General features: G+C 37.9%; 1 protein-coding gene across 4 annotated transcripts in view; it reads right to left on the bottom strand.

The window, feature by feature from the left end:
* Positions 1 to 4,516: 4,516 nt before the first annotated feature.
* Positions 4,517 to 24,447, bottom strand: part of LOC145997381 (uncharacterized) — a 31,082-nt gene continuing 11,151 nt past the window's right edge. For 2 of the 4 annotated variants that reach the window (XM_083134357.1, XM_083134359.1), the window contains exon 3: positions 17,476 to 20,608. In XM_083134357.1, the coding sequence (XP_082990483.1) occupies positions 18,664 to 20,608 (1,945 nt within the window). In that variant the 3' untranslated portion in view covers positions 17,476 to 18,663. Of the gene's footprint in view, positions 6,066 to 8,569; positions 9,008 to 17,475; positions 20,609 to 22,479; positions 22,661 to 24,447 lie in introns of those variants that run through there. The other 2 variants (XM_083134360.1, XM_083134361.1) reach the window with 2 other exon arrangements.

Raw genomic sequence — 24,447 nt, 5'->3', positions numbered from 1 at the left:
TTGTACTCTCACCTCAGTTTGTAATGCATTCATTCATTTCTTTATACAAGATTTTTGTCCAAGTTACAGTTCGGCAGAAATTGGACAAAAGTGTTGTATAAAGTGGATTGCTGCACTACTGAGGGGAGTGTAGAAGCATCACATGTGGAACCAAGAAGGTAGTGTTGCTGCTTCAAGTGTTTCAAGCATTCCCATTGGCTGGTAGCTTTCTAGGGTGGTAAATAATCTGTGCTGGTTAGGTTAGGCTTGGTTCTCTTACAAGAAGAAGACAAAAAATGGTTGTAGCATGCTCACCGGCTTAATCTAAGTAGTGTTGCCAGGTACAACATATACAGGGTGACTGGTAATTAGATGTATTCCCTGAAAGGGGTTAAAGTAGAGACAATTTGCAATAAATTTGACCATATGATACCCCGTCCGAAAATTAGTAGTTTTCGAGATAATCGAATTTCTTTTGTTTCTTTAAAAAATGACAATTTTCCACATAAAAAGATGAATTGAGAAAAAACTGCTCATTGTCTGGAACTCATTTCAGCATTTTCTGATAGCTAACAAATAAGTGGTTCGTTGAAAAAAAAAGTTTTTCCCAAATAACAATCACATGTAAGTACCGGGTGGGTCTAAACTTACAAGTGATGATAAAAAAATGCACTCTTACTTTACTTGGCAATGTATTAATAACAAAAATGGTATGACACGAAGCGTACAAATTACTGAAATTACTTCCTTGTGTCATCTGCTATCCAACAAGGTACAAAAGTTGCTAACATTCACATTTGTGTACAAGGAATAATACTTCATTCATCTTCATGCGAATGGAATCAATGAACAATACAATTAAAGAACATTACACGTCTTGCTCAAAGTGGGCACCTCCGTTACAAATGCAGCCAAGCAGGTTTTTACGGACATTTGGTCTCTTAACTCGTGATGTGATGGTGTCCTTGATGTGTTGACCAGCTTTTAAGATCTTCTTCTTGCGAGTTTACCGGTGTCTTGGAAACTAATTCTTTCATGTGGCTCCAAATGTAAAGGTCGCAAGGCGTGGGGATCGAGCTGGGAAGTCATCATGCTGATAGATCATGTCATGTCTTGTAGCTAGAGGCACATCCTCCAACAACATTGCCATTCCGTTCCTCAAAAAATGTTCATAAGTGATGCCATTTACGATTTGGGGCAGGAAAAATGGCTCGATCAAATGATTGTTGATGACGCCCATCCATACTTCTGCCTGGGCATGCAAGAGTGGCTGGATGAAAATTACCCAAAGAAATGGATTCCCTGGCCGGCTCGATCACCCGATTTCACGCCTTGCGACTTTTACATTTGGAGCCACATGAAAGAATTAGTTTACAAGACACCGGTAAACTCGCAAGAAGAGCTCAGGGAGAGGATCTTAACAGCTGGTAAACATGTCATCACGAGTTACGAGACCAAATGTCCGGAAAAACCTGCATCCCTGCATTCGTAACGCAGGTGCCCACTTTGAGCAAGACGTGTAATGTTCTTTAATTGTATTGTTCATTGATTCCATTCACATGAAGATGAATGAAGTATTATTTCTTGTACACAAATGTGAATGTTAGCAACATCTGTACCTTGTTGGATAGCAGATGACACAAGGAAGTAATTGAAGTAATTTGCACGCTTCGTGTCATACCATTTTTGTTATTAATACGTTGCCAAGTAAACTAAGAGTGCATTTTTTTATCATCACTTGTAAGTTTAGACCCACCCGGTACTTACATGTGATTGTTATTTGGGAAAAACTTTTTTTTTTCAACGAACCACTTATTTGTTAGCTATCAGAAAATGCTGAAATGAGTTCCATACAATGAGCAGTTTTTTCTCAATTCATCCTTTTATGTGGAAAATTGTCATTTTTTAAAGAAACAAAAGAAATTTGATTATCTCGAAAACTACTAATTTTCGGACGGGGTATCATATGGTCAAATTTATTGCAAATTGTCTCTACTTTAACCCCTTTCAGGGAATACATCTAATTACCAGTCACCCTATATATATATACATAAATAATAATAATATCACAGTCAAAAGTGGAATTTCTGAACAGAATTATTATTTGGTCGTCTAACTCAAGGAAGAATGAACGTATATCGGTCAACAAGCAACACACTTACCGAACCCTTCCCTAGGCACTGCCCAGATGATCTCAACATAAAGAATTTGCTATACAATATTAGAGTTGCTTAATTTTTATTATTCATATGATATTTATTTGCTTGAAATTTAAACTTAGACTTCTGAAAGTTTGTTATTCAATATCATGAAGATTTGTAATAAAATTATTTCCTCTCAAGCTGTTGTGAAAATTTTGGTGAAAATCCATTTTCTCACTAAATTATACATACCATCATTTGATAGAGATTAGGGATGGGCAATATTGGAAATTTGATATCGCAATACACTGTCAAGAAAATATCATCATAGACGATACGATATGATATGTAGGCCTCCCCGATGGCGCAGTGATAGCGTCGTCGCCTTGTAATCAAGGGGTCCCGGGTTCGATACCCGGTGGAGGCACAAGTGGTTCGGATCCCACTTTAAACTGTAGGTTCAGTCCCAATTAGCCTTACTGTGCATAAAGTGGACTTAAAACACCAAATCAATCCAATCCAATCTGATATGATATGTAATCGCAAAAAGTAAGATTTGGGGCAATACTCAAGAAATACACTGTCCTCTTTGTCAGGCTTTGAGGCAGATTATGCAGTGTCTGTTTGACCAGGAAACAAGGTGTAATGGTTTGTAAAATAAAACATGGGGTCCTGAAACATGCTCGGCAATCTGTTAAAAACGAGGTTAACCAATTATAAAACTGTAAAACGTTGAAGAAAGGGAATGTAGAGGAAAGATGGGTAAAGATGTTTAAAAAAATGGAAGACGATAAAAACAAATAGGCTTTAATGTAACGAAAGAAATGACTTGAGCGTTTATGATGATAAGACGAGTTCCAAGGTGGAGAGATGACGTAATAATGCAGGAGTAGCGGGGAAAAGGATGGGGGAGAGAGGAAGCAAGTGGGCGGGGCCAGTACCAGCCATCGGCAGCACATCAGCAGCGCATCAGCAGCACAACATTAGTTGTGAAGACGACTAACTCGACGATCCATTCCGCGGAAGTGAGATTTTTTTATTTTCACATGGTAAAACGTTGATTTTACAGTTTTATAATTGGTTAACAACATTTTGAACAGATTGCCGAGCATGTTTCAAGACCACATGTTTTCTCCTAAAGACCATTTGACCTTGTTTCCTAGTCAAACAGACACGGCATAATCTGCCATGAAGACTGAAGAAGAGGACAGAAGTAGTGTTTTTCTTCCTTGACTCCATTAGTGATTATAATGCAGGCTATAACGGTGCAAGAGAAAACTGAAATGGTGTACATTTATGGAGAAAGTGGCAGGAATATCAATGATGCTGTGATTCTTTATGCTCAACGTTTTCCAGACCGGGTGCGATCGCATGCTTCTTTTAGCAGAGTTGTTCAACAGTTCTCCACTGAGGGAACTGTACAACCAAAAAAAAGGAATCGCCAAAGAACAATTGCTGGAGAAAATAATAAAATTGCGGTATAAATGCAGTGGCTCATAACCTCCACGTTAGTACTCGACAAATAAGTCGTGAATTGGGAATTTCACAGACTACTGTGTGCCAAATACTGAAGAATAGAAAATATCATCCGTTTCATGTTTCGTTGCATCAAGAACTTCATGGCGATGATTTTCAGAACCGAGTGACATTCTGTCAATGGGCGCTTCAGCAAATGCAAGGAGACCCCAATTTTTTTACTCGAGTTTTGTTCTCTAACGAGTCTACTTTTACAAACCACGGTACGATTAATCAACACAACATGCATTATTGGAGTGTCGAAAACATGCATTGGTTACTCCAAGTTGAACATCAGCGCCCTTGGAATGCAAATGTTTGGTGTGGAATAATTGGCGATAAACTTATTGGTCCACATTTTATTGATGGGAACTTAAATGGTGAGAAAAATCGAAACTTCTTGCAGAACGAACTTCCAGTATTGCTTGCAGATCTTCCCTTAGACGTGTGACAAACAATTTGGTTTCAACATGACGGTTGTCCAGCACATTATTCCGTTGCATCATATATAAATGTCCCATTTACCCTGCAAATTTGAACACAATAGCTCTACTTCTTCAGGAGTTATCAATGCTTGTTTAAATAAAATCCCAAGTTAACGTCTTTTTTTCATAAAGTTCAATTTCCGAGCTGTGAAGCAAATATGTGTTCTATGATTTATTTGAAAGGTTACAGGCCATTCTACAATGTAGTAAAGAAAAAACTTCTAATAGTTACATGTACAATCTAGTATACCCAAGCGAAATCAAGCAAATTACGCAATGTTCTAATAACCCATTTGCAGAAATTTTTGGGGTAATAAGAACTTTGCTTATAAAAACCAGGCAAATTGCCCATAGACAACCAAACTCACATGAAATTATGTGTGCCCTTATGTTTTATTATAGGGGTGAAGAAAATTTTGAAAGGGTTCTTTCATTCACATCCAGTATATGCAGAAGCAGAGAAACACCAAGCATGCGTCACATCATTTTTGCAGGTGTATAATAAAAGTCAAATAAAACTTACTTTTGTGTAGTTATTCCAATAACAAATTTTCTGCATGTAGGTTTAGTGTAGGTACATAGGTATGAAATGTTATTACACCAGTCTTTTCGATTTAAATTATTCTACATTAACATGTTCCAATAACCCCATGTTCTAATTACCCCGGTCTCCCCTAATTTCTTACCACCACAGTATAGTTGTGTCTCATTTAAACAAAATATTTGTAAAAATTGTAGAAAATATTTTATTTATAGAAATATTTAAAAATATATAAATATTTCACTTTCCAAGAACTTGAAAGTCCACTCCATATTTGTAAAGTATATCCTGTATGAGAACATAACTGTGTCCTTGTCTCAGAAGTTGAATCATTGTTAGCAATGACAATCATGATATATATCTGTGCATTGGACAATAGGATTAGATGAATTCCCACGACAAAATCACTTCTACAGATGCTTTTTCACATGTTCCAAAAGGGAACGTTTAAAGGAATAAGTCCTCCCACAAACATCACAAGAAAACTGTTGAATATCTGCATGTTTTCTTTCATGATTTAGAAGATTACTTTTCACCACAAATAATTTTCCACAATGATTACAACTAAATGGGCAAACCCCTGAGTGATTTCTTACATGCGTTAAAAAAGCATAATTTCTGGCAAATGATTTCCCACAAATATGGCAACTGTATGGTCGGATATCTAAATGTGTTGTTACATGCTTGGAGAGAGAGCTTTTCTCAATGTATGATTTTCCACAAACATCGCAAGAGAAGGAGAAAATTCTCGCATGTGCTCTTTCGTGTCTTACAAGTTCGCTTTTTCGTTTAAATGATTTTGCACAGGTATTACAACTGTATGGGCGAATGCTCAAATGTGTCACTTCATGCTTTAAGAAATCACTTTTTGTTGGAAACGTTTTTTCACACGAACTACAAGAAAATGGACAAACACCTTTATGTATTCTTTCATGTATGAAAAGCACATATTTTCTGACAAATGATTTTCCACAAATTCTGCAACTGTATGGGCGAGCATTTGAATGTGTTTTTTCATGCTGAGTGAGATTTCCTTTGTCCACGAACGATTTCCCACAAAGTTCGCAAGAAAATGGGCGAAATTCTGTGTGCCATTTTTCATGTCTTGCAAGTTCACTTTTTCTCTTAAATGATTTCCCACAGGTACCGCAACAAAATGGGCGAGCACCTAAATGAACCAATTCATGCCTTAAAAGATCGCTGCTGTTCACAAACGATGATCTGCAAACAGTACATGGAAATGGGCGATCTCCTGCATGTACTTTTGCATGCCTTACAAGTGAATATTTTCTAGCAAATGATTTCCCACAGATACTGCAACTGTGTGTATGAGCTTCTGAAAATATTTTGGACTGCGACCCTATTGAAGCTGTTGAAGCACTTGAAGAATTTGTGCCAAAAAATCTGTGGAAAAAAAAGAAACATCTTAATTAAGCAAGACACTCATATGTCTGTATTCACATATTTTACGCAAATTAACCTGCACTGCACTACTAAAAAAACTGACTACCACCTGCAGTAAACTTGGTATACATACAAAAGCACACTGAAACATATTATTTGTGTGAAACAAAGCTGTAGTGGTCTATTCAGTAGGCCACCTGACTGTCAAGTGGAAGACATTTTCAGAGTGAGTGATCATGGGTGAAATCTTGCCATTAATGTCCCTCCATAGTAATCTGGTGGCAACTCTGGGAGGTAAAAGTGGCTAAAGAATGGTGCTGATCACATCACCTCCAATTATGACCAGGGTCGAGAATGTGTGGTAGCACTTTCACATCCTATGTGCCTTTTAAATGCTGTGGAATCGAGTCTAATTGCAAACAACAATACCTTAAGAGAATTATCAGGGATATTAAAGAATGAAGGGAGGCAGCGAACAAAATTTGGAATCAATTTTCTCTCAAATGAAGCATCAGGACATACCATCAACACCTCTTTTTTTGAGAAACCAATCACAATACTCTGTTGTTGGGAAACAATGTTTGAGATGGTAAGGTTGCTAATTGGATGCTTCAAGAAAAGTTAACCGGAATTCCAAATCGAACTGGAAATTTTTCCAATACCACACCGAATGATAAGCATATCGACTCCTCTGAACATTAGTAATATGAAACACACGTAATAGAATAACATTACACCAGAATAAAAGCAAGCAGGAGGGTGTTTATTCAAAATTGCAAATGAGCATTAGTGTTGACTGATATTGACAATATTGCATCAATAGTGCCATTAAACTTCGTCATTTATAAAGTTGACACTACACAACTCCAATTTCATGCAAGGCATTTTTGAGAAGAAAAAAAAACTGTTCAAGCTTTGTCTCTGAAGCAAGAAGAAATGATGCAATATCACTGAATAGCCAGTGAGATAGATCCACAAATAGAACAACATGTTGAGTATACACAGGATCAGTGATACTGTTATTGCTTCATTTTACAGATCAAAATTGAACAATGTTTATGCCTTCTGTGTGAAATTGCATAAAAGTGAGTCAGAAACATTTAAAATGTTACAAAATGTAAATGGCCTTCAGAGAGGCTCAAGTAAATGTCAAGGACAAACATTGTGCAGGATGCCCATCTATGTTAACCTGCAAAATCATTTTTGAGAAATTGAGGTGTGTCTCTTAGTGAGGGACAGAAAAGCAACTATGATTGCTATGAAAGTGGGCTAAGCAAGGATTTCCTTCATGAAATTTTGAGTGATGAAAAGGGTCATACACGTGCACCCTGATAACCGCCGCTATGCTTGAACTTGCAGAACGATTATCAGTGTAAATAATATTGGTCTAATTAACATTAATCATTACAGTTAAAGAAAATAAACTCCAGGTGCAAGAAATCTTATCACTTCCATCACCATTTTAATACTTATTGATTTCTGTTACCATGGATACATTAATTTGTTTTCTTCTTTTTTAAAAATACAACTTCTCTTTTATACAGTGTCATAAGGAGATTACAAGAAATGTATATATAACAGACATGTATAAGTTATAACAACATTAAGGACAAAAATAACATTAACATTGAACATTGCAGTTTGATAATTGGGACAGTCTCAACCCCCACATTGCACAATCATAGATCCTGCAGCATGGTAATGCTCCACCACTCTCACAACCTACATACAGTGCAGATCTAGTTCCCCTCTGACTTCTACGTGTTCCACAAGATTAAAATGGGGTTGAAAGCCCAACAATGTATGACACATCCAAACATCCAACATGTTATGGCACAAGCTTTGAATAGCCTCACACAAAATCCAGAGGTGTTATGAGGAGCAGATGCAACAGTGGGAGTGTTGTGTTCAGTTCCCTCTTAAGGGGTTTACTTTGAGGGAGATCACCAGAATGTATTTCCACTGATAAGAATGCATTTTCACTACTTCTGATACAGACCTTGCATTTTAAAAATAAGTATTGGTAGTGTACAAAAATATTATTAGAATAATTAAATCAAGAAGACTTAGTGAGCAGGCCATGTGGCACGAATGAGAGAGGAAAGAAGACTTTACAGGATTCTTGTTGAGAAACCTTTGGTAAGAGACCTGTAGGAAGGCCAAGATGAAGATGGAGGGATAACGTTGAGATGGACCTAAAGGAAATTGGTAAGCGATGGAAAAGATTGGATTGATATTGCCCAGGATAGGAACAGATGAAAGGCTCGTGTTGCTGCAACCATAAACCTTTGGCATTAAGAAGGCTAGAGAGTTAGTAAGTTAGGTTCTGTGTAAAAATACACTGTACTTAATTTTTCTTGGTTAAATTGAATATAACACACTCACATTACATAAAGTTTTTCTGATCCTCCTTGGTAGTCCCGAGTGACTTTCAGCATGAGAATATTACACAATTCACTGTACATAACAAACGTATTCTTTGGAAATAATAATATATTTCTAACCTGTCACTTGAAAACACTTCGTTTTCTGGTGAATTAATTTGGAGATCTGCCAAAATTTTGTCCTTAATGTATATTTCCTTCACACTGGAGCTATGCCCACCTATGGAGATGTCTTCTTTCTTAACTTTTGTGCAATCTACAAACAGTATGTTAGAGTTCTTGCATTCCTCCTCAAATTGTATTTCCTTTTTCATTTCCCTTGGCATTCTGTGACCGCTAAAGTCAAACTCTGGCAAGTTTCCAGTCTCTTCAGATACTGCATGGCAAACGGTGATTTCTCTGTCACCAGTCAGATTTAAATCTTCTGTAACTTCTTTGGAATATGTGTCAGGTATGTTGGTCATAACTTCCTCTGCAACTGATGGCGGAAGACTAAATTCTTCTTTAAAGCTGTTCTGCTGAGGACTTGAGTTGGGGCTTGTAGAGCCTTCACTCATCCTGCAAGTACCACAACAGGGAAAAAAATAACTAAGTACATTCGCAGAGCAATATAGATATTAGTGAATTTGTTATCGGTACAATAATTTAGCTGATAAAATATTTGCAAAGCCTTAATTGTTAATGTGTTTCTGTGAATATAAATCTATCATATTTTCTAAATATTCAGTTTATTTTATAAAATAGAGCTCATGACAATCACCTGCTTAGTCATATTATTAAATGAATGAACCCACTCAGGTTCTTTGTAGAAAGTTTTGTCACCTGTATGAGATTGGTAGAATATCAGTTATTCTACTACATGGCAAATGCATCAAGTTCTATTGCCGCCAGCTTTCAAGACTGGAGTTCAATACTATTGCTTTCAGGTAGCCCTAACCCCCATCCCCTCAACAGTCCTCATGACGTTGGATCAACATAAATAATTTGAAGCTCCCACTTAGACCTAATATCAAACCTGGAGTCATGACACCAAAAAGTCTTTTTTATCCCTTTGTACTCTGGCACCTTAGTCCTATCGATGCTAGAAGAAATTTCTGGGAACCACATCAGCATTAATAGTATATTGAGCAGTTTGTTGTTCTGCAGAAGTGCACCAAATCAAATAGAAGTATGTTTCAAGTCCACAGATAGGCTAATTGGGACTGGACCTACAGTTTAAAGTGGGGTCTAAACCACTATGGCCAGCCACACCACCAGATCCAGCATGATACAATGGGACGAGCCATTCTTATCGCAAACCATCTCAAAGGTTTTACCATAGTCCCTTATTGGAGGCCGCACACAGGACAAAACTTTTCACTTGCGACGGTTTGCGACAAAACAATGACGGCCTATGGAATTTGGTCTTGCATGGAGCAGCGTGCGACAAAGCAATCTGTGCATACACAAATCCATTCTCTTTATGTAAAAAACTAATTACAGACCAGAAACAGGGGCAACTTGAAGCCAGCAATTAAATGTATTCATTGAGTCTTACATTAAATGGTTGGTATTGTATTTTCTAACCAATTATTTGCTAGAAATATATTCAATTCACAACATATAAACTGATACATCAATTTTACAAAGGCTGTCACAGAGAAGGTGAGACAGATTTTTCCTGGCTTGGCAACACTGCCTACGGTTTCGGCACTAGTCGCGTCGTATAGGATGACTCATTCTGTTTCCGTAGCAAGTTGACACATGTTGCGAAACCACGTTAGTGAGCAGCTCTGTTGATTTATGTGGAACGTGTTTCGTTTACCTCTCCAGGTTTTTGTGTATAACATTGCTTTTCGCGATGAGTATTCAAGATGAACAGCAACATGCCATAAAATTTTGTTGGCATTTAGGGAAAAGTGCTGCGGAAACATATGCAATGTTTCAACAGGCATATGCTGATCAAGACAGACTGAGTAAACGGTGAATGCAGAGTATTACCAAGGAGTCATTGAGACTCTGGGCCAGCACGTAGCAAAAAAGGGGCCGCATTTGAAGAACTCCTTCATATGGCACCACGATAATGCATGCCCGTATGCCACGCAGGCTTTTCAGGTTACGCGACGAAGAGAAAAATAGAAATTTTCCCACATCCAGCATACAGCCTGGACCTTGCACCCTGCGACTTTTGGCTATTTCCACTTTTAAAGGCCACTTTACGTGGTCGTCATTTCATAATGAACAAAGAAGTGATCACCTCAGCGCAAGTTTTCTTCAGTTCGCTACCTGACGACAAATTTTCAAAGACATTCACAAAGTGGCAGGAGATTATGGACGCTTGCTTAGCTGTCAATGGTGCCTATTTTGAAAAAGATGTACGTCTACTCGATATGGCTGATTCTGAATAAAAATTTTGTGGTTTGTAATTTTTTTGTTTCATTTTAATGATTCTTGGAGGGGTCCATGTACATGCTTGTCTTTTAACTGCTACGCAGTCACGACTTTTTGACCTATTGTGCTCATTTTGGTCTCAATCGGCAGCTAATGAACCAAATTTTCACCCTAGTATATTTGCTAGCCAATGGAGGTTGCTGTTTTCCTATACAGGAATTAGTCTCACCTTCTCTGCGGCAGCCTTTGTACATACACATTGATTGTGCTGTAAATTGTTATACTTGCGCATCGTTGCCCACTTGCCAAATTATCATACAGACCTAGACCTCCTGCGTACATGGATGAAAACTGCTATAAAAAAGAAATTGACTTGTCTTGCCGCATCATGTTGCATTTTGTCACATCATGTCAGATTTGGTATGCGACTGGCCTAAGTCTCCACCAGCTATCAAGCTCCGGACCTCTTGATTTCAAGGCAATGGTGTTAACATTATGCCATTGAAGAGCCCCCCAAAACCAAAAAGTGGATAACTTGTAATACAGAACAAGGTATGAAACATTGGTTCCAATGAAGTGAACATGCAGTGTGCATAACTGTACGATCGAGCTCAGCTGAAAGGTGACAGAAATAGTTGGCCCCTTTCAGTGTGTATTTGTGTACATGCACCTGGTGACCAAAAACTCCCAGTTCTATTTTGAGAAGATTTGTGCTGACACAGGAAGATGCCCCATATACAAGAGGACCTTCAGTTGTGAATAACAACGCTTTACAAGATGAGATTTATATCAATTACATGTGTCAGGAATATGTAAACATTCAGGAATGGCTCACTGGACAAATGAGTCTGCCTGATGGCAAGAAGTCTCATTTCTTAGGCCAGCTGCACACCGGATCTGACACGACACGATGCGACAAGTAATTCTTGATGCAAAACTGACTCGGGAAATGTTTAACAAGGGGCTCTTATCTTATGGGCTGCCGCACGCCAGACAAAACATTTAACTCGAGTCATGTTGCGACGGTTTGCGACTAAAGAATGAAGGTCCGGAGAATTTGGTCTCATGGGAGAACGACATGACAAATTGCCACGTGTATGTGTGAATCCACTCTCTTCAGTATCGACTGCATGCTACTCCCCACTGTATCGTTTGACAAAAAATATGTATGTTTGACAGTACATGCAAGGTCAAAGTCATTCCATTGCAAGCGAGGCCACTTTTGTATGATTATTCCTCAACTGGTTACCATAATGAGGACAAAATTGATATGGTATAGAATGAAGTGGCACAATTGTATTACCTGAAAAAAATAGGTCCATTGGAAATTATCTTTTATTTGGACAGAGAATGTAGTGTACAAAATGTATCGTAAATTGTACAAGAAAAACAATCTACAGGCCAGTTTGATATTTATTGCTCAAATAACTAAATGTTTGCAGTTCTCAAATCAAACTTTTTCCTTCTTTGGAGGGAGTCCATCTATTGCTGGATTCATGTGTAAACAGGAAATATATTTACAAGGAAATTTACTCTCTTTTCAGAGGAGTTAATTCAACATTAAAATGAAAAAGAAATACATTATAAAACAAAGCTACGCAATTGATTACTCATTTCCTCACACAAAAAAATGAGTCTCCGAAGCTTCAATGCTTTCACATATATATGTTAGTGATTTTTTGTTTTGTTATGCAATATATTTAAATATCAAAATTAGATTATCATATTTACATGTAAAGTTGTCAAAATGGTAGGGAGATAGACACATCCGCCGTAGTAACGAAAATTAACTTTTGTAGCCAGGAATCGGCTCCTTTGGGGGTATCCCTGATTCTCCCCTTCCCCATTACCTCATACACCTTCCCAAGACTTCTTTTTAACAATTTGTAAAGTTATGTTGTCATGAAACACACTGCCAAGACTGGAATTAAAGTAACCAACGCCTCTTTTTCCTTCCCGTTCTTGTATGAAAAACACAAGAAGACTCGTGTTGCCTTGTGTCACTTTGTGTATCATGATGTTGTGTTGCATCACGTCGTGTCAGATCTGGTATGCAGCTGGCCTTAGTCTGCTCCTTGGAGAGCATCATTACCTGTGATAGAAAATTAAACCCATACTTGCTGGTGTGACATTCATATAAATGGTTGTCACCAGTTGAACAGCCTAACAAGATTACAAATCCAACACTGCACCCAAAGAAGATTCTTCTCTGTTCTGGATATGGCACCATTTGATCCACTTGCTCTACACCAGTGTCAAACCATCACTGTGCCAACCTCCTCCTTGGCAGTGGTTAGCACGGCACGCTACAATGCCAGGGGTCTTGGATCCAAATCCCAGTCTGGGGATGGGTGTTCTTTGTGAGTGTCCCTTCATCAATTTCATCATATCATCACTCATCTACATGTTTACAATTAGCCAAAAGTGACAGAAAAGCAAAGTAAAACAAATCAAACCAATCAATCAATCACTGCAGTTCTAGTCCAAGGTAACACCATTTTGTCCGTACAGAATTGCAACACAGCGACCAAAATACTAACAGCAAGAAATGTATTTTTCAACCTTTTTTTCCCTGGGAAAATGGTCATTACTTCAAGAGGATGTTATTCCTGAAGTAGTTGTAGAGAGTTGACTGTAATATGATATTCAAACAACTAACTATTTCCCTACAAAGTAGTAGTATTTCACTTAAAAAAAAGAGACATTTGTAGTTTGGAAAAATATATTTATTGCATATAAAATATTTTCAATTTTACAAGCCGTTAAAAATAAACAGTCCACACTAATGAAGTGAAGACCCAGGGGGAAAAACGATGAATGAAGATTTTTCGCCCATTTTGAGATCGCAGCGCCATCTGATAGCTCAGAAGCTGTACTATAAGAATGAGAACGGCCTTGGTTGGGAAACGATGAGAAGTGCCTGAAAAACGCATTATTATTTTGGCATATATTGACGTATTTATGAATAGAAATACTTGTTTTTCATTTCCTGGCAAATCGTCTCGAATGAACATTCATCGTTTTTCCCCCTGGCCCTTCAAGTGTTTCATCTTGATTACAATACTTCTAAAGGTATCAAGAAAATCAATTGAAAACTGTAATGTACATTGTTGCTTTACAAAGTTCACTTCTTACATAATCATTCTTGCAAACATTATGAGGAAGCAGAACAACTTTTTAGATTCATGATGAATTGATTAGACTTATAACCACTGTACTTCGTTTTTTATATCAATCTTTCCGAGAATTGTTCCTTCTCTACCTTCATTGTATTGGGTACATGTAGCCATACGTAGGAAATCCCCAAAAAACACATGTTTATGGAAAGCAGGCAATGTAAAGAGTACTGCCTGGGAAGCGAGTCAAGGCACGAAATATAAAAACCTTTCCTGCACCCCCAAAAATTGGCATGTTGCATAGTTCAATGAAATGAACTAACAGATTCTCTAACTATGAACTGGTAGGAACAACAGACAAACCAATGCCTTTGATCCATGACCTTTTTCTTGAAGTGATGTGGCAGGTTAAGGTTCTATGTGTATGTATGTCAATAATTCGAAGAATGTGCCTTTGCGATGTTTGGTGTTTCGAATGCATTGTGTTGTGTCATTTTATTTCAGCTATTTTTTTCTTTTTACACACACACAATTTTGTGTCTTATTTCTGTGTTTTAGACCCACTATATAGTCAATTGCATGACGTCAGACTGTATTTTGAATCATGCTGCCATCTATAATTTCTCAATTAATTTCCCAATTATAGGCATCTATATTGGCCTAATTTCCAAACTGGTTGGTTGGTTGATTTTTATCAGCACACAACCCTCTAAACCAGAACAAAACTGAGGATAAGGCCTTAACACGAAAATAAAATATGTCTGTTAAAAACTTTTACATCAATTGCTAAAACTAATATGGTTGTAAACTATTGAAAACTAAAACTACTGTTCTGAGGATAAAATCATCGAACCATGAGGATGTAAAGGGGCACTCAGCACACCAAGACAAACACGTGACAACATAATCCCATAGAGGATCATCCCGGCAACAAGGCCTCATTGGCCTACAAGAAATAGTTACCGGGGTGTATTATGTGGGAGTGAATTAACTTTTTGGTGCCTTTTCGGGCCTCACTGGCCTTCAAGTAGTAGTTACTGGGACATGCTAGGTGGAAGTGAAGTTAACTTTCGGGTGCCTTCTCCTAGGCATGAGTACTGGCAACAGAGCCTCGTTGGCCTGCAAGAAGTAGTTACTGGGACATTCTATGTGGAACTGAAGTTAACTTTTTGGTGCCTTCTCAGACTTCATTGGCACGCAAGTAATTACTGGAACATGCTATGTGAAAGTGAAGTTAACTTGTGGGTGCTTTCTCCCAGATATGGGTCCTGGCAACAGAGACTCGTTGGCCCGCAAGAAGCAGTTAACTGGGTGCCTTCTCAGAAGGTCACCTGTTACATCCTGATTTCCAAACTGGGTTGGGTGATTGTTACTCTTGTTATGGTAATGTGTAATGTTCATTTGAATTTGTTTTCTTCTAGCTTTATTAGTATTTTGTGGCAGTATTCCCAGGCATGTCTAGCAGCCTGAGCTGAATTTGTTTTATCATCCCTCACCCTTGCCTTGAGGGTTCAGCTTGTTTCACCAACATGTCCTATCCCACATTCACAGGGTATTCGTGATTAAAATTACCACCCGAGTACTATTGTTGCTTCCAATATTGCCACTGGATGTAGGATACATCCCTTGTTTATGTTCAGTTAGTAGCAGGTAGCAGAAGTGTGTGGTCATGGCTGCTATGGAAAAAACGGAGTTATGCAATATTTTTAAATATGTGAATACTAGGAACTCTAACGAAGGTGTGGGACTTAAACTTAGATCAGTTGACCTATAAAAAATGTATATAATCTCCTCCAATGTGCTTACGTGTAACTCTTGGACCCTGAATAGTTGCGAGAATGTGATATGTGATACACTGTTACTCGATGGTGCGTTGACTGTCTTCTCAAAGTGGCATGGAAGTACAAAAAAAAACATTTTTGAGCATGCCTTTTGTCTGGAGAGTATCAACTCAGGACAAGCTGTGGTATTTACAGACATGTTGGGTGAGAATAAGTCAGGGCAGAAACTATAAAAACCTGTTCCTGCTCACCCAGATATGCAATAGCTAAGCTGGACAGTCAATGATACGAACTAACTATGCAAAGATGGAGTTGCAACAGACAAGCCACTGTCTTTGATCCACGAGCTGTCCTCAAAGTGATGTGGCAGGTTAGTGTTCTATTTGCATGTGGATAATGTTAAGAAATTGCGTCTGCTATGGTGTTTGGAGTGATCATGTCAAAAGTGTATTGTGTGGTGCCACTGTAGTTTTTTATTATTATTATTATTATATTTTTCAATTTTGTGTCTTATTTCTGTGTTCTAGACCCAGTATATACTTAATTGCATGGTGTGTAGTGTGCTGTAATGAGAGATTTTTGCTCAAGCACCAAATAGTTTGCGCAGATGATACTAGATAGCATGTGGATTTGATTGATTGATTGATTTAGTTTATTTTACTTCGCGTCTTGTGTCTCTTGGCTAATTTGCGAAGATGGGGATGAGTGATGAAATTGATGAATGGACATTCACAACAACCAAGCCAGAGTGGGATTCGAACCTGGGAATATAGTGTGTGGAATTTGAGTGTTTCTTTACTCGAGCAAATAATGCTTGAACAGGCAAAACTAGCGATACAGTCAAGCCCAGTAGTACATGTATAACTGTAATTTGTCTGTGGTAGTGGCCCCTCAAATGTGGATTGTGAAGTGAAAGACGAAATGAAATTGAAGCTTTAAGTAAACACAGTCATTTTCTCCATGTTAAAATGTAGTTTAGTGTATCTTACTAATACACTGATACATGAAAATGAAATAGATGATTGTGGGCTGAAACTGGCAGGATGGATATTTTACATACATGTGTCTAATGAAATAGATGATTGTGGGCTGAAACTGGCAGGATGGATATTTTACATACATGTGTCTATGATTATTGTCACATTAAAATGATATTCCATTGTGAATGCTCGAGCGTGGAATACTCGAATGAGTACGAACGAACAAAAGTGGTTCCATGCACTACTATAATGGAATGAGACTGTATTTTGTGTCATGCTGCCATCTATAAATTTTGAAGTGCATTTCTAATTATAGGAACTAACAGTTGGGCTGAAAAGTTCATAGGCTGACTCATAGATGGCGTTACTAGAATTAAATCCATGTGATTTTTACTTAGTACTAACCTTCAAAAGATACGTGTATAAATTTCACAGCTGCCGGATAATTAGTTCGTGAGATATAGCATTGTGAGTGAAGCAGATTTTGTTATTGTGAAAAAATGGATAAAAAAGGATTTCGTGTGTTAATAAAGCATTGCTTTTTGGCGAAAAAAAATACTGTTGAAGCCAAGGCTTGGCTTGATAAACATTATTCGGACTCTGCACCAGGAAAATCAACCGTTGAGAAGTGGTTTGCTAAATTTAAACGAGGCGAAATGAGCATCGAAGACGATGCACGCAGTGGACGCCCCAAAGAGGCTGTTACCGACGAAAACATAAAAAAAGTCCACAAAATAATTTTAAATGATCGTAAAGTGAAGTTGATCGAGATAGCTGAGACTTTAAAAATATCAAAGGAACGTGTTGGACATATTGTGCATGAATATTTAAACATGCGAAAGCTGTGTGCAAAATGGGTGCCGTGCGTGCTCACAATCGATCAAAAGCAACAACGTTTTGATGATTCGGAGCAATGTTTAGCGATATTCAACCGTAATAAACACGAATTTTTCCGTCGATATATTACAATGGATGAAACATGGCTCCATAACTACACTCCAGAGTCCAATCGACAGTCAGCCGAGTGGACTGCACGTGATGAACCGAATCCAAAGCGTGGAAAGACGCAACAGTCGGCTGGCAAGGTTATGGCATCAGTATTCTGGGATGCGCATGGTATTATATTCATCGATTACCTCAAAAAGGGCCAGACCATCAACAGCGATTATTACATAGTGTTGTTGGAGCGTTTAAAGGATGAAATCACGAAAAAACGGCCCCATTTGAAGAAGAAAAAAGTGCTGTTTCATCAAGACAATGCACCGTGTCACAAATCAATCAAAACGATGGCAAAATTATATGAATTAGACTACGAATTGCTTCCCCATCCACCATATTCTCCAGATCTGGCCCCCCAGTGACTTTTTCCTGTTTGCAGACCTTAAAAGAATGCTCGCTGGAAAGAAATTTAGCACTGATGAAGAGGTAATCGCCGAAACTGAGGCCTATTTTGAGGCTAAAGAGAAATCGTACTATAAAAATGGCATCGAAAAATTGTATGACCGCTATAATCGTTGTATCGCCCTCGAAGGCAACTATATTGAATAATAAAATCGAATTTTGTCAAAAAAATATTTTTTACTATGTTAGCCTACGAACTTTTCAGCCCAACTGTTACATTGGTCTGATTTCCAAAGTGCATTCTGTTGTTATGGTAATGTGCAATGCTTCTTGAATTTGTTATCTCCCAGGCTTATCATATGTCTTATCTCATTGTATTTTGTGGCCATTTACCCAGGCATGTATAGCAGCTTGATCTGAGATTGGTTTTATGCTTTCACACCGTTGTCTTAAGAGTTCAGCTTGTTTCACCAATTTATTCCATCCTACATTTATTCTGCTTTATGTTGTGTGTAGGGGGGCAGGGTCCACAAAGACAGAACCAGTCCTTTTTTTTTAAAAAAAAAAATGGTGGGGGAAGGTTAAAAGTCCAAACCGTTCATCATTACTCAACAACCACTGATAAGTTACGAAGACGATTGTAGATGCATCTTTATGTGTTTTGTAAGAGAACGTTTTAGAACATAACTCTTCCCACAAATGTCGCATGACAACTTTTGAACTTCTGTATGTTTTTTTTCATGATTTAAGATCTGATACTTGTAGCAGTATAATTTTCCACACACACTGCAACAAAATGGGCGAATTTTAGCATGAGTCACTCCATGCCTTATAAGAACACCCTTTTGCCGAAAAGATTTCCCACAAAGATCACAACTAAATTCTTCATGAGTACCAGTGTGCGTTGTTTCATGTTTCAAAAGAATACTTTTTGTTTCAAAGGATTTTCCACATGTACTGCAGCTGTAAATGGAAGCACGAAAATGTCTTCTTATTATATGTGTTGAAACATCACTTTTCACACGGAAAGATTTTCCACAAATATCACAAGTAAATGGACGAAGATCTGTGTGTGCTCTTTCGTGTCTCAAAAGGCGAGTTTTTCTATTAAATGACTTCTCACACATGCTGCATTTGTGCAGATGCTCAGCTCCTGAATGTGTTTCTACATGACACAGAAGTTTTTGTCTACAAGGAAAAGATTTTCCACAAAAATCACAACTGATAGGGTGACCACCCGTATGTGATTTCATATGATTTAAAAGTAATGATTCCACGTAAAATACTTTCCCGCAAGTACTGCAGCTGTAGTGGGGAACAGTTGGATGAAGCTTTAGATGCTTGGTAAGATCACTTTTCGTAAGAAACGATCTCTTGCACACATTACACGCAAATGGGCGTACACCACTGTGTGCTAATTCATGGATTCTAAGTGATACTTTCCTCTTGAAATATTTCCCACAAATACTGCAACTGAAGGGAGAAATTATGTGAGTTTGCGTGTGCTCTTTAAAAATTTTCTTGTACACAAAAGTTTTTGCACAAATATCACAAGTGAATGGGCGAATTCCTGTATGTACTTTTTCATGCATTGAAAGTGTTTTCTTTCTTGAATATGATTTTCCACAAGTAGGGCAAGTAAATGGGCGAGCACCTGAATGTATTATTTCATGCTGGGAGCAACCTGACCTGTCTACAAATGTTTTCCCACAAACCTTACAACTAAATGGGCGAATTCCTGTGTGCGTCTTTTTGTGTTGAAAAAGTAAGCTTTTTAGATTAAAGGATTTACCACATATACTGCAGCTGTAAATGCAAGGACGTAAATGTCTTTTTACATGGGTCGAAAGATCATCCTTTACACGGAAAGATTTCCCACACATATCACAAGTAAATGGACGAACACCGGTGTGTGCTCTTTCGTGTCTCAAAAGGTCATTTTTACTATTAAATGACTTCTCACACATGCTGCATTTGTGCAGACGCTCAGCTCCTGAATGCGTTCCTACATGAGACAAAAGTGCATGTCTATAATAAAAAGATTTTCCACAAAAATCACAATTGAAACGGCGAACACCTGTGTGTGATACCATATGCTTTGTAAGCAATGCTTTCATGTGAAATACTTTCCCACAAGTACTGCAGTTGTAGTTAGAAACAGTCGAGTGAATATTTTCATGCGCAGTAAGATGACGTCTCATAAGAAATGACTTCTTGCACACATTACATACAAATGGACGTACACCACTATGTGTTAATTCATGAATTTTAAGTCCAAATTTTCTTAAAAATGATTTCCCACATGTACTACAAGTATATGGGCGAGCACCTGAATGTATGATTTCATGCTTGGAGCAATCTCTCCTGTCTACAAACGTTTTTCCACAAACCTTACAACTAAATGGGCGAATTCCTGTGTGAGTTCTTTCATGCCTTTTGAGGTATTTCCTCACAGCATACACTTTCCCACACGTACTGCAACAGTATGGATGAGTGCCTGACAATATATTCGACTGTTGGTCTGGAGAATTTGTGGCAGGAGAATTTTCAGTTATCCTACTGACAGAAGAACTGCAAAGCAAGAGAACATCCGAATATGAGTACTGTTAGCTTGGCAATGTTTGATGCATATGAAGTCACATTATAATCATCACAATCATAATAATGCAAAATAATATAGTAACAGTTCTTTTTAGTGCTTTTTATTTTTCCTGAGAAGTTGCATCCTGGTTTCCCAGAATTTTCTCAAGCTTAAACCAAGATAAATACATACACAACCTCACATGGCTAGTCACTCTACACTTCTAAGGAATTAATAATTTGTGTCCTTTTATTTCCTGCCTATGAGGGTTCAGCTTGTTCCACCAATATATTCTGTCCCACCTTCAAGCATTATGTCTTATGTTGGATGTGTGTGTTGGGGTGAAGGGCATGAAGACAGATCAAGTCTCTGAATGGTGGGTAAAAAAAGGTCAAAAGTCCAAACAGTTCATCATTAATCAACAGTCAACGATAAGTTACAAAGAAGACTGCACATGCATCTTTATCATGTGGTTTGTAAGAGAACGTTTTAGAACGTAACTCTTCCCACAAATGTCGCATGACAACTTTTGAATTTCTGTATGTTTTCTTTCATGATTTAAGATCTGATACTTGTAGCAGTATAATTTTCCACACATACTGCAACAAAATGGCCGAATTTCAGCATGAGTCACTCCATGCTTTACAAGATCACCCTTATGCCGAAAAGATTTTCCACAAAGATCACAACTAAATTCACAGGCAACAGTGTGTGTCGTATCATGTTTCAAAAGAAGGCTTTTTATTTTAAAGGATTTCCCACATGTACTGCAGCTGTAAATGCAAGCACGAAAATGTCTTCTTATATGTGTCGAAACATCACTTTTCACATGGAAAGATTTTCCACAAATATCACAAGTAAATGGACGAACACCGGTGTGTGCTCTTTCGTGTCTCAAAAGGTCAGTTTTAGTATTAAATGACTTCTCACACATGCTGCACTTGAACAGACGCTCAGCTCCTGAATGCGTTCCTACATGTCTCAGAAGTTTTTGTCTATACGGAAAAGATTTTCCACAAAAATTACAACTGATAGGGCGACCACCCATATGTGATTTCATATGATTTGAAAGTAATGATTCCACGTAAAATACTTTCCCGCAAGTACTGCAGCTGTAGTGGGGAACAGTTGAATGAAGATTTTCATGCTTTCTAAGCTCACTTCTTGTAAGAAACGATTTCTTGCACAAATTACATGCAAATGGACGTACACCACTGTGTGCTAATTCATGGATTCTAAATTCTTTTCTCCTCTTGAAATATTTTCCACACACACTGCAAGTGAAGGGAGAAACATTTATGTGAGTTATTGAATGCTCTTTAAGATTATCTTTGTACACAAAAGTTTTTGCACAAATATCACAAGCGAATGGACGAATTCCTGTATGTATTTTTTCATGCATTGAAAGAGCATTCTTTCTTATATATGATTTCCCACAAATAGCACAAGCATGTGGGCGAACACTGGAATGTATTATTTCATGCTTTCTAAGCTCACTTCTTGTAAGAAACGATTTCTTGCACAAATTACATGCAAATGGACATACACCACTGTGTGCTAATTCATGGATTCTAAATTCTTTTCTCCTCTTGAAATATTTTCCACACACACTGCAAGTGAAGGGAGAAACATTTATGTGCGTTATTAAATGCTCTTTAAGATTATCTTTGTACACAAAAGTTTTTGCACAAATATCACAAGTGAATGGGCGAATTCCTGTATGTATTCTTTCATGCATTGAAAGAGTTTTCTTTCTTATATATGATTTCCCACAAATAGCACAAGCATGTGGGCGAACACTGGAATGTATTATTTCATGCTGGGAGCACTCTTTCCTATATAAAAATGTTTTTCCACAAACCTTACAACTAAATGGACGAATTCCTGTGTGTGTTCTTTCATGTTTTTTGAGGGAGCTTTTCCAAGTATATGCTTTCCCACAAGTACTGCAACAGTATGAATTAGTGTCTGACAATATATTGGACTGTGGGTCTGGAGAATTTGTGGCAGGAGAAATTTCAGTTTTGCTACTGACAGAGGAACTGCAAAGGAAGAAAAGAACATCCGAATATGAGTTCCATTAGCTTTTGATGCAAATGAAGTCTTAACTAAAATAATCTACACAAGCATAATTGTGCATATGCTATAATATCAATCATGTGTACACATCTGTAAGTATGCCAATTTCTGTGGCAGAGTGGTTATCACAGCATGCTACGATGCCAGAGGTCCTGGGTTCAAATCTCAGCCTAGAGAATGGATGTCCCTTCATCAATAATTGCATTACATAATCACACATCCTCATCGTCGCGATTAGCCAAAAGTGGCAGCAGTGCTGTAGTGCTATACAAATAAGATTTACATGAAAAAATATAATTCTTCTTGCATTTCATTCCTGGACATTAAAAAAAAATTGCAACATTACAGTTCTTACAGGTGCTAGAGGAATTCCTGCAAAACTTATGGTTGTCATGTGGCCTTCAAACATTTTATGAGTTCCTCGCGTACTGCTCAAACAAAAGTAGGTTAAGAAATTGAGTTGGCTGTCAACTCTCAGCTGCTGAGGAGTTTAACGGGCCTCCTAAGCAGAGCACAAAAATGAGAAGCAATAGAACTAATATCCTACCTTGTCTAGTCCTGGACTCGTGTCTACTCTATTCTACAAATGGGCCTCCCTGATGGCGCAGTGGTAGCGTCATCACTTTGTAACCAAGGAGTCCCAGGTTTGATTCCTGGTGGAGGCACAGGGTGGTTCAGATCCCACTTTAAACTGTAGATCCAGTCCCGATTAGCCTTACTGTGCATAAAATAGACTTAAAACACCAACTCAAACAAACAAACTCATTGTCTCTGTATCAGCTGTGTAGGGAGTCCAGTGTGATAACCCCTACTTTTGCCAAATTTGGGATTTGTTCTATGGGGATGTACCAGAACATTTTGATTAATTCTTGCATCCAGGTTACTATAAAAAATAAAAATGTTAAAAAACTTACGTGAGTGAGTATAAAAGTTTTGCAGACGACGTTTCACGAAGCTACGCTTCGCTTCTTCAGGTCTCTTATCAGTATTTAAAATACTTCGTCAAGAACATAAGAAATCCAGGATTAGGTTAAAAAGGGGTGATAGGATATGGAATTAAAATATCTGAAGTTAAAAAAGCCATGTTGGCTAAGAAATAAATCTAAAAGATTAGTGCCCGTACTACCATGTTGAAGGAGTGGCTGTAGTAGCATACAAATGCTACATTCCTTCCAATGAAAACTCCACAGACTCAGAGGCGGCGCGGGTCACTTCCGGCGTGACATGGAATTTAACAGATTCACTCCTATTATTTCCCCACCGCTTAAACATGTGAATCCAGGCTTCGTTCAGGTTACCGTCATCCCTGTTTAATTTTTTCCCTCTATCAACACAAATATTCGCAGCCTCGTGAACGTTCAAATCAGGTTGTTTATGTACCATTTTTACAACTTCTCTTTTATCAACCTTATGGTTAAATTCTAAAATATGTTCAGAAAGCCCGGTTTTCGGAGACAGTTCCCTAATATCCTTATCATGCTCGTCCCAACGGGTTCCCATGCTTCTTCCAGTTTGTCCAATATACGCTTTATTACAGGAACAGGTAATCTTATATACGCCCTTCTCGTCTCTGACATCTTTTCGCCCTTTTCCTTCCTTTTTATATTCAGTAAAATATTTCTCGATATTTCGGGGAGCTCTCATTCCCCCTTTTATCCTGAAGCCTTTTAGAATTTTGTCAAACTTTTCGGATACCCCTTTTACATACGGGATGCCGACGTATTTGTAATCTATTTCCCCTGCCTCGTTA

The sequence above is a fragment of the Lepisma saccharinum genome, chromosome 13 (genome assembly GCF_977018435.1).
Source record: "Lepisma saccharinum chromosome 13, izLepSacc3.1, whole genome shotgun sequence".
NCBI lineage: Eukaryota > Metazoa > Arthropoda > Insecta > Zygentoma > Lepismatidae > Lepisma > Lepisma saccharinum.
Note: the sequence above shows the minus strand (reverse complement) of the source record. Positions and strands in the feature narration are given on the sequence as shown.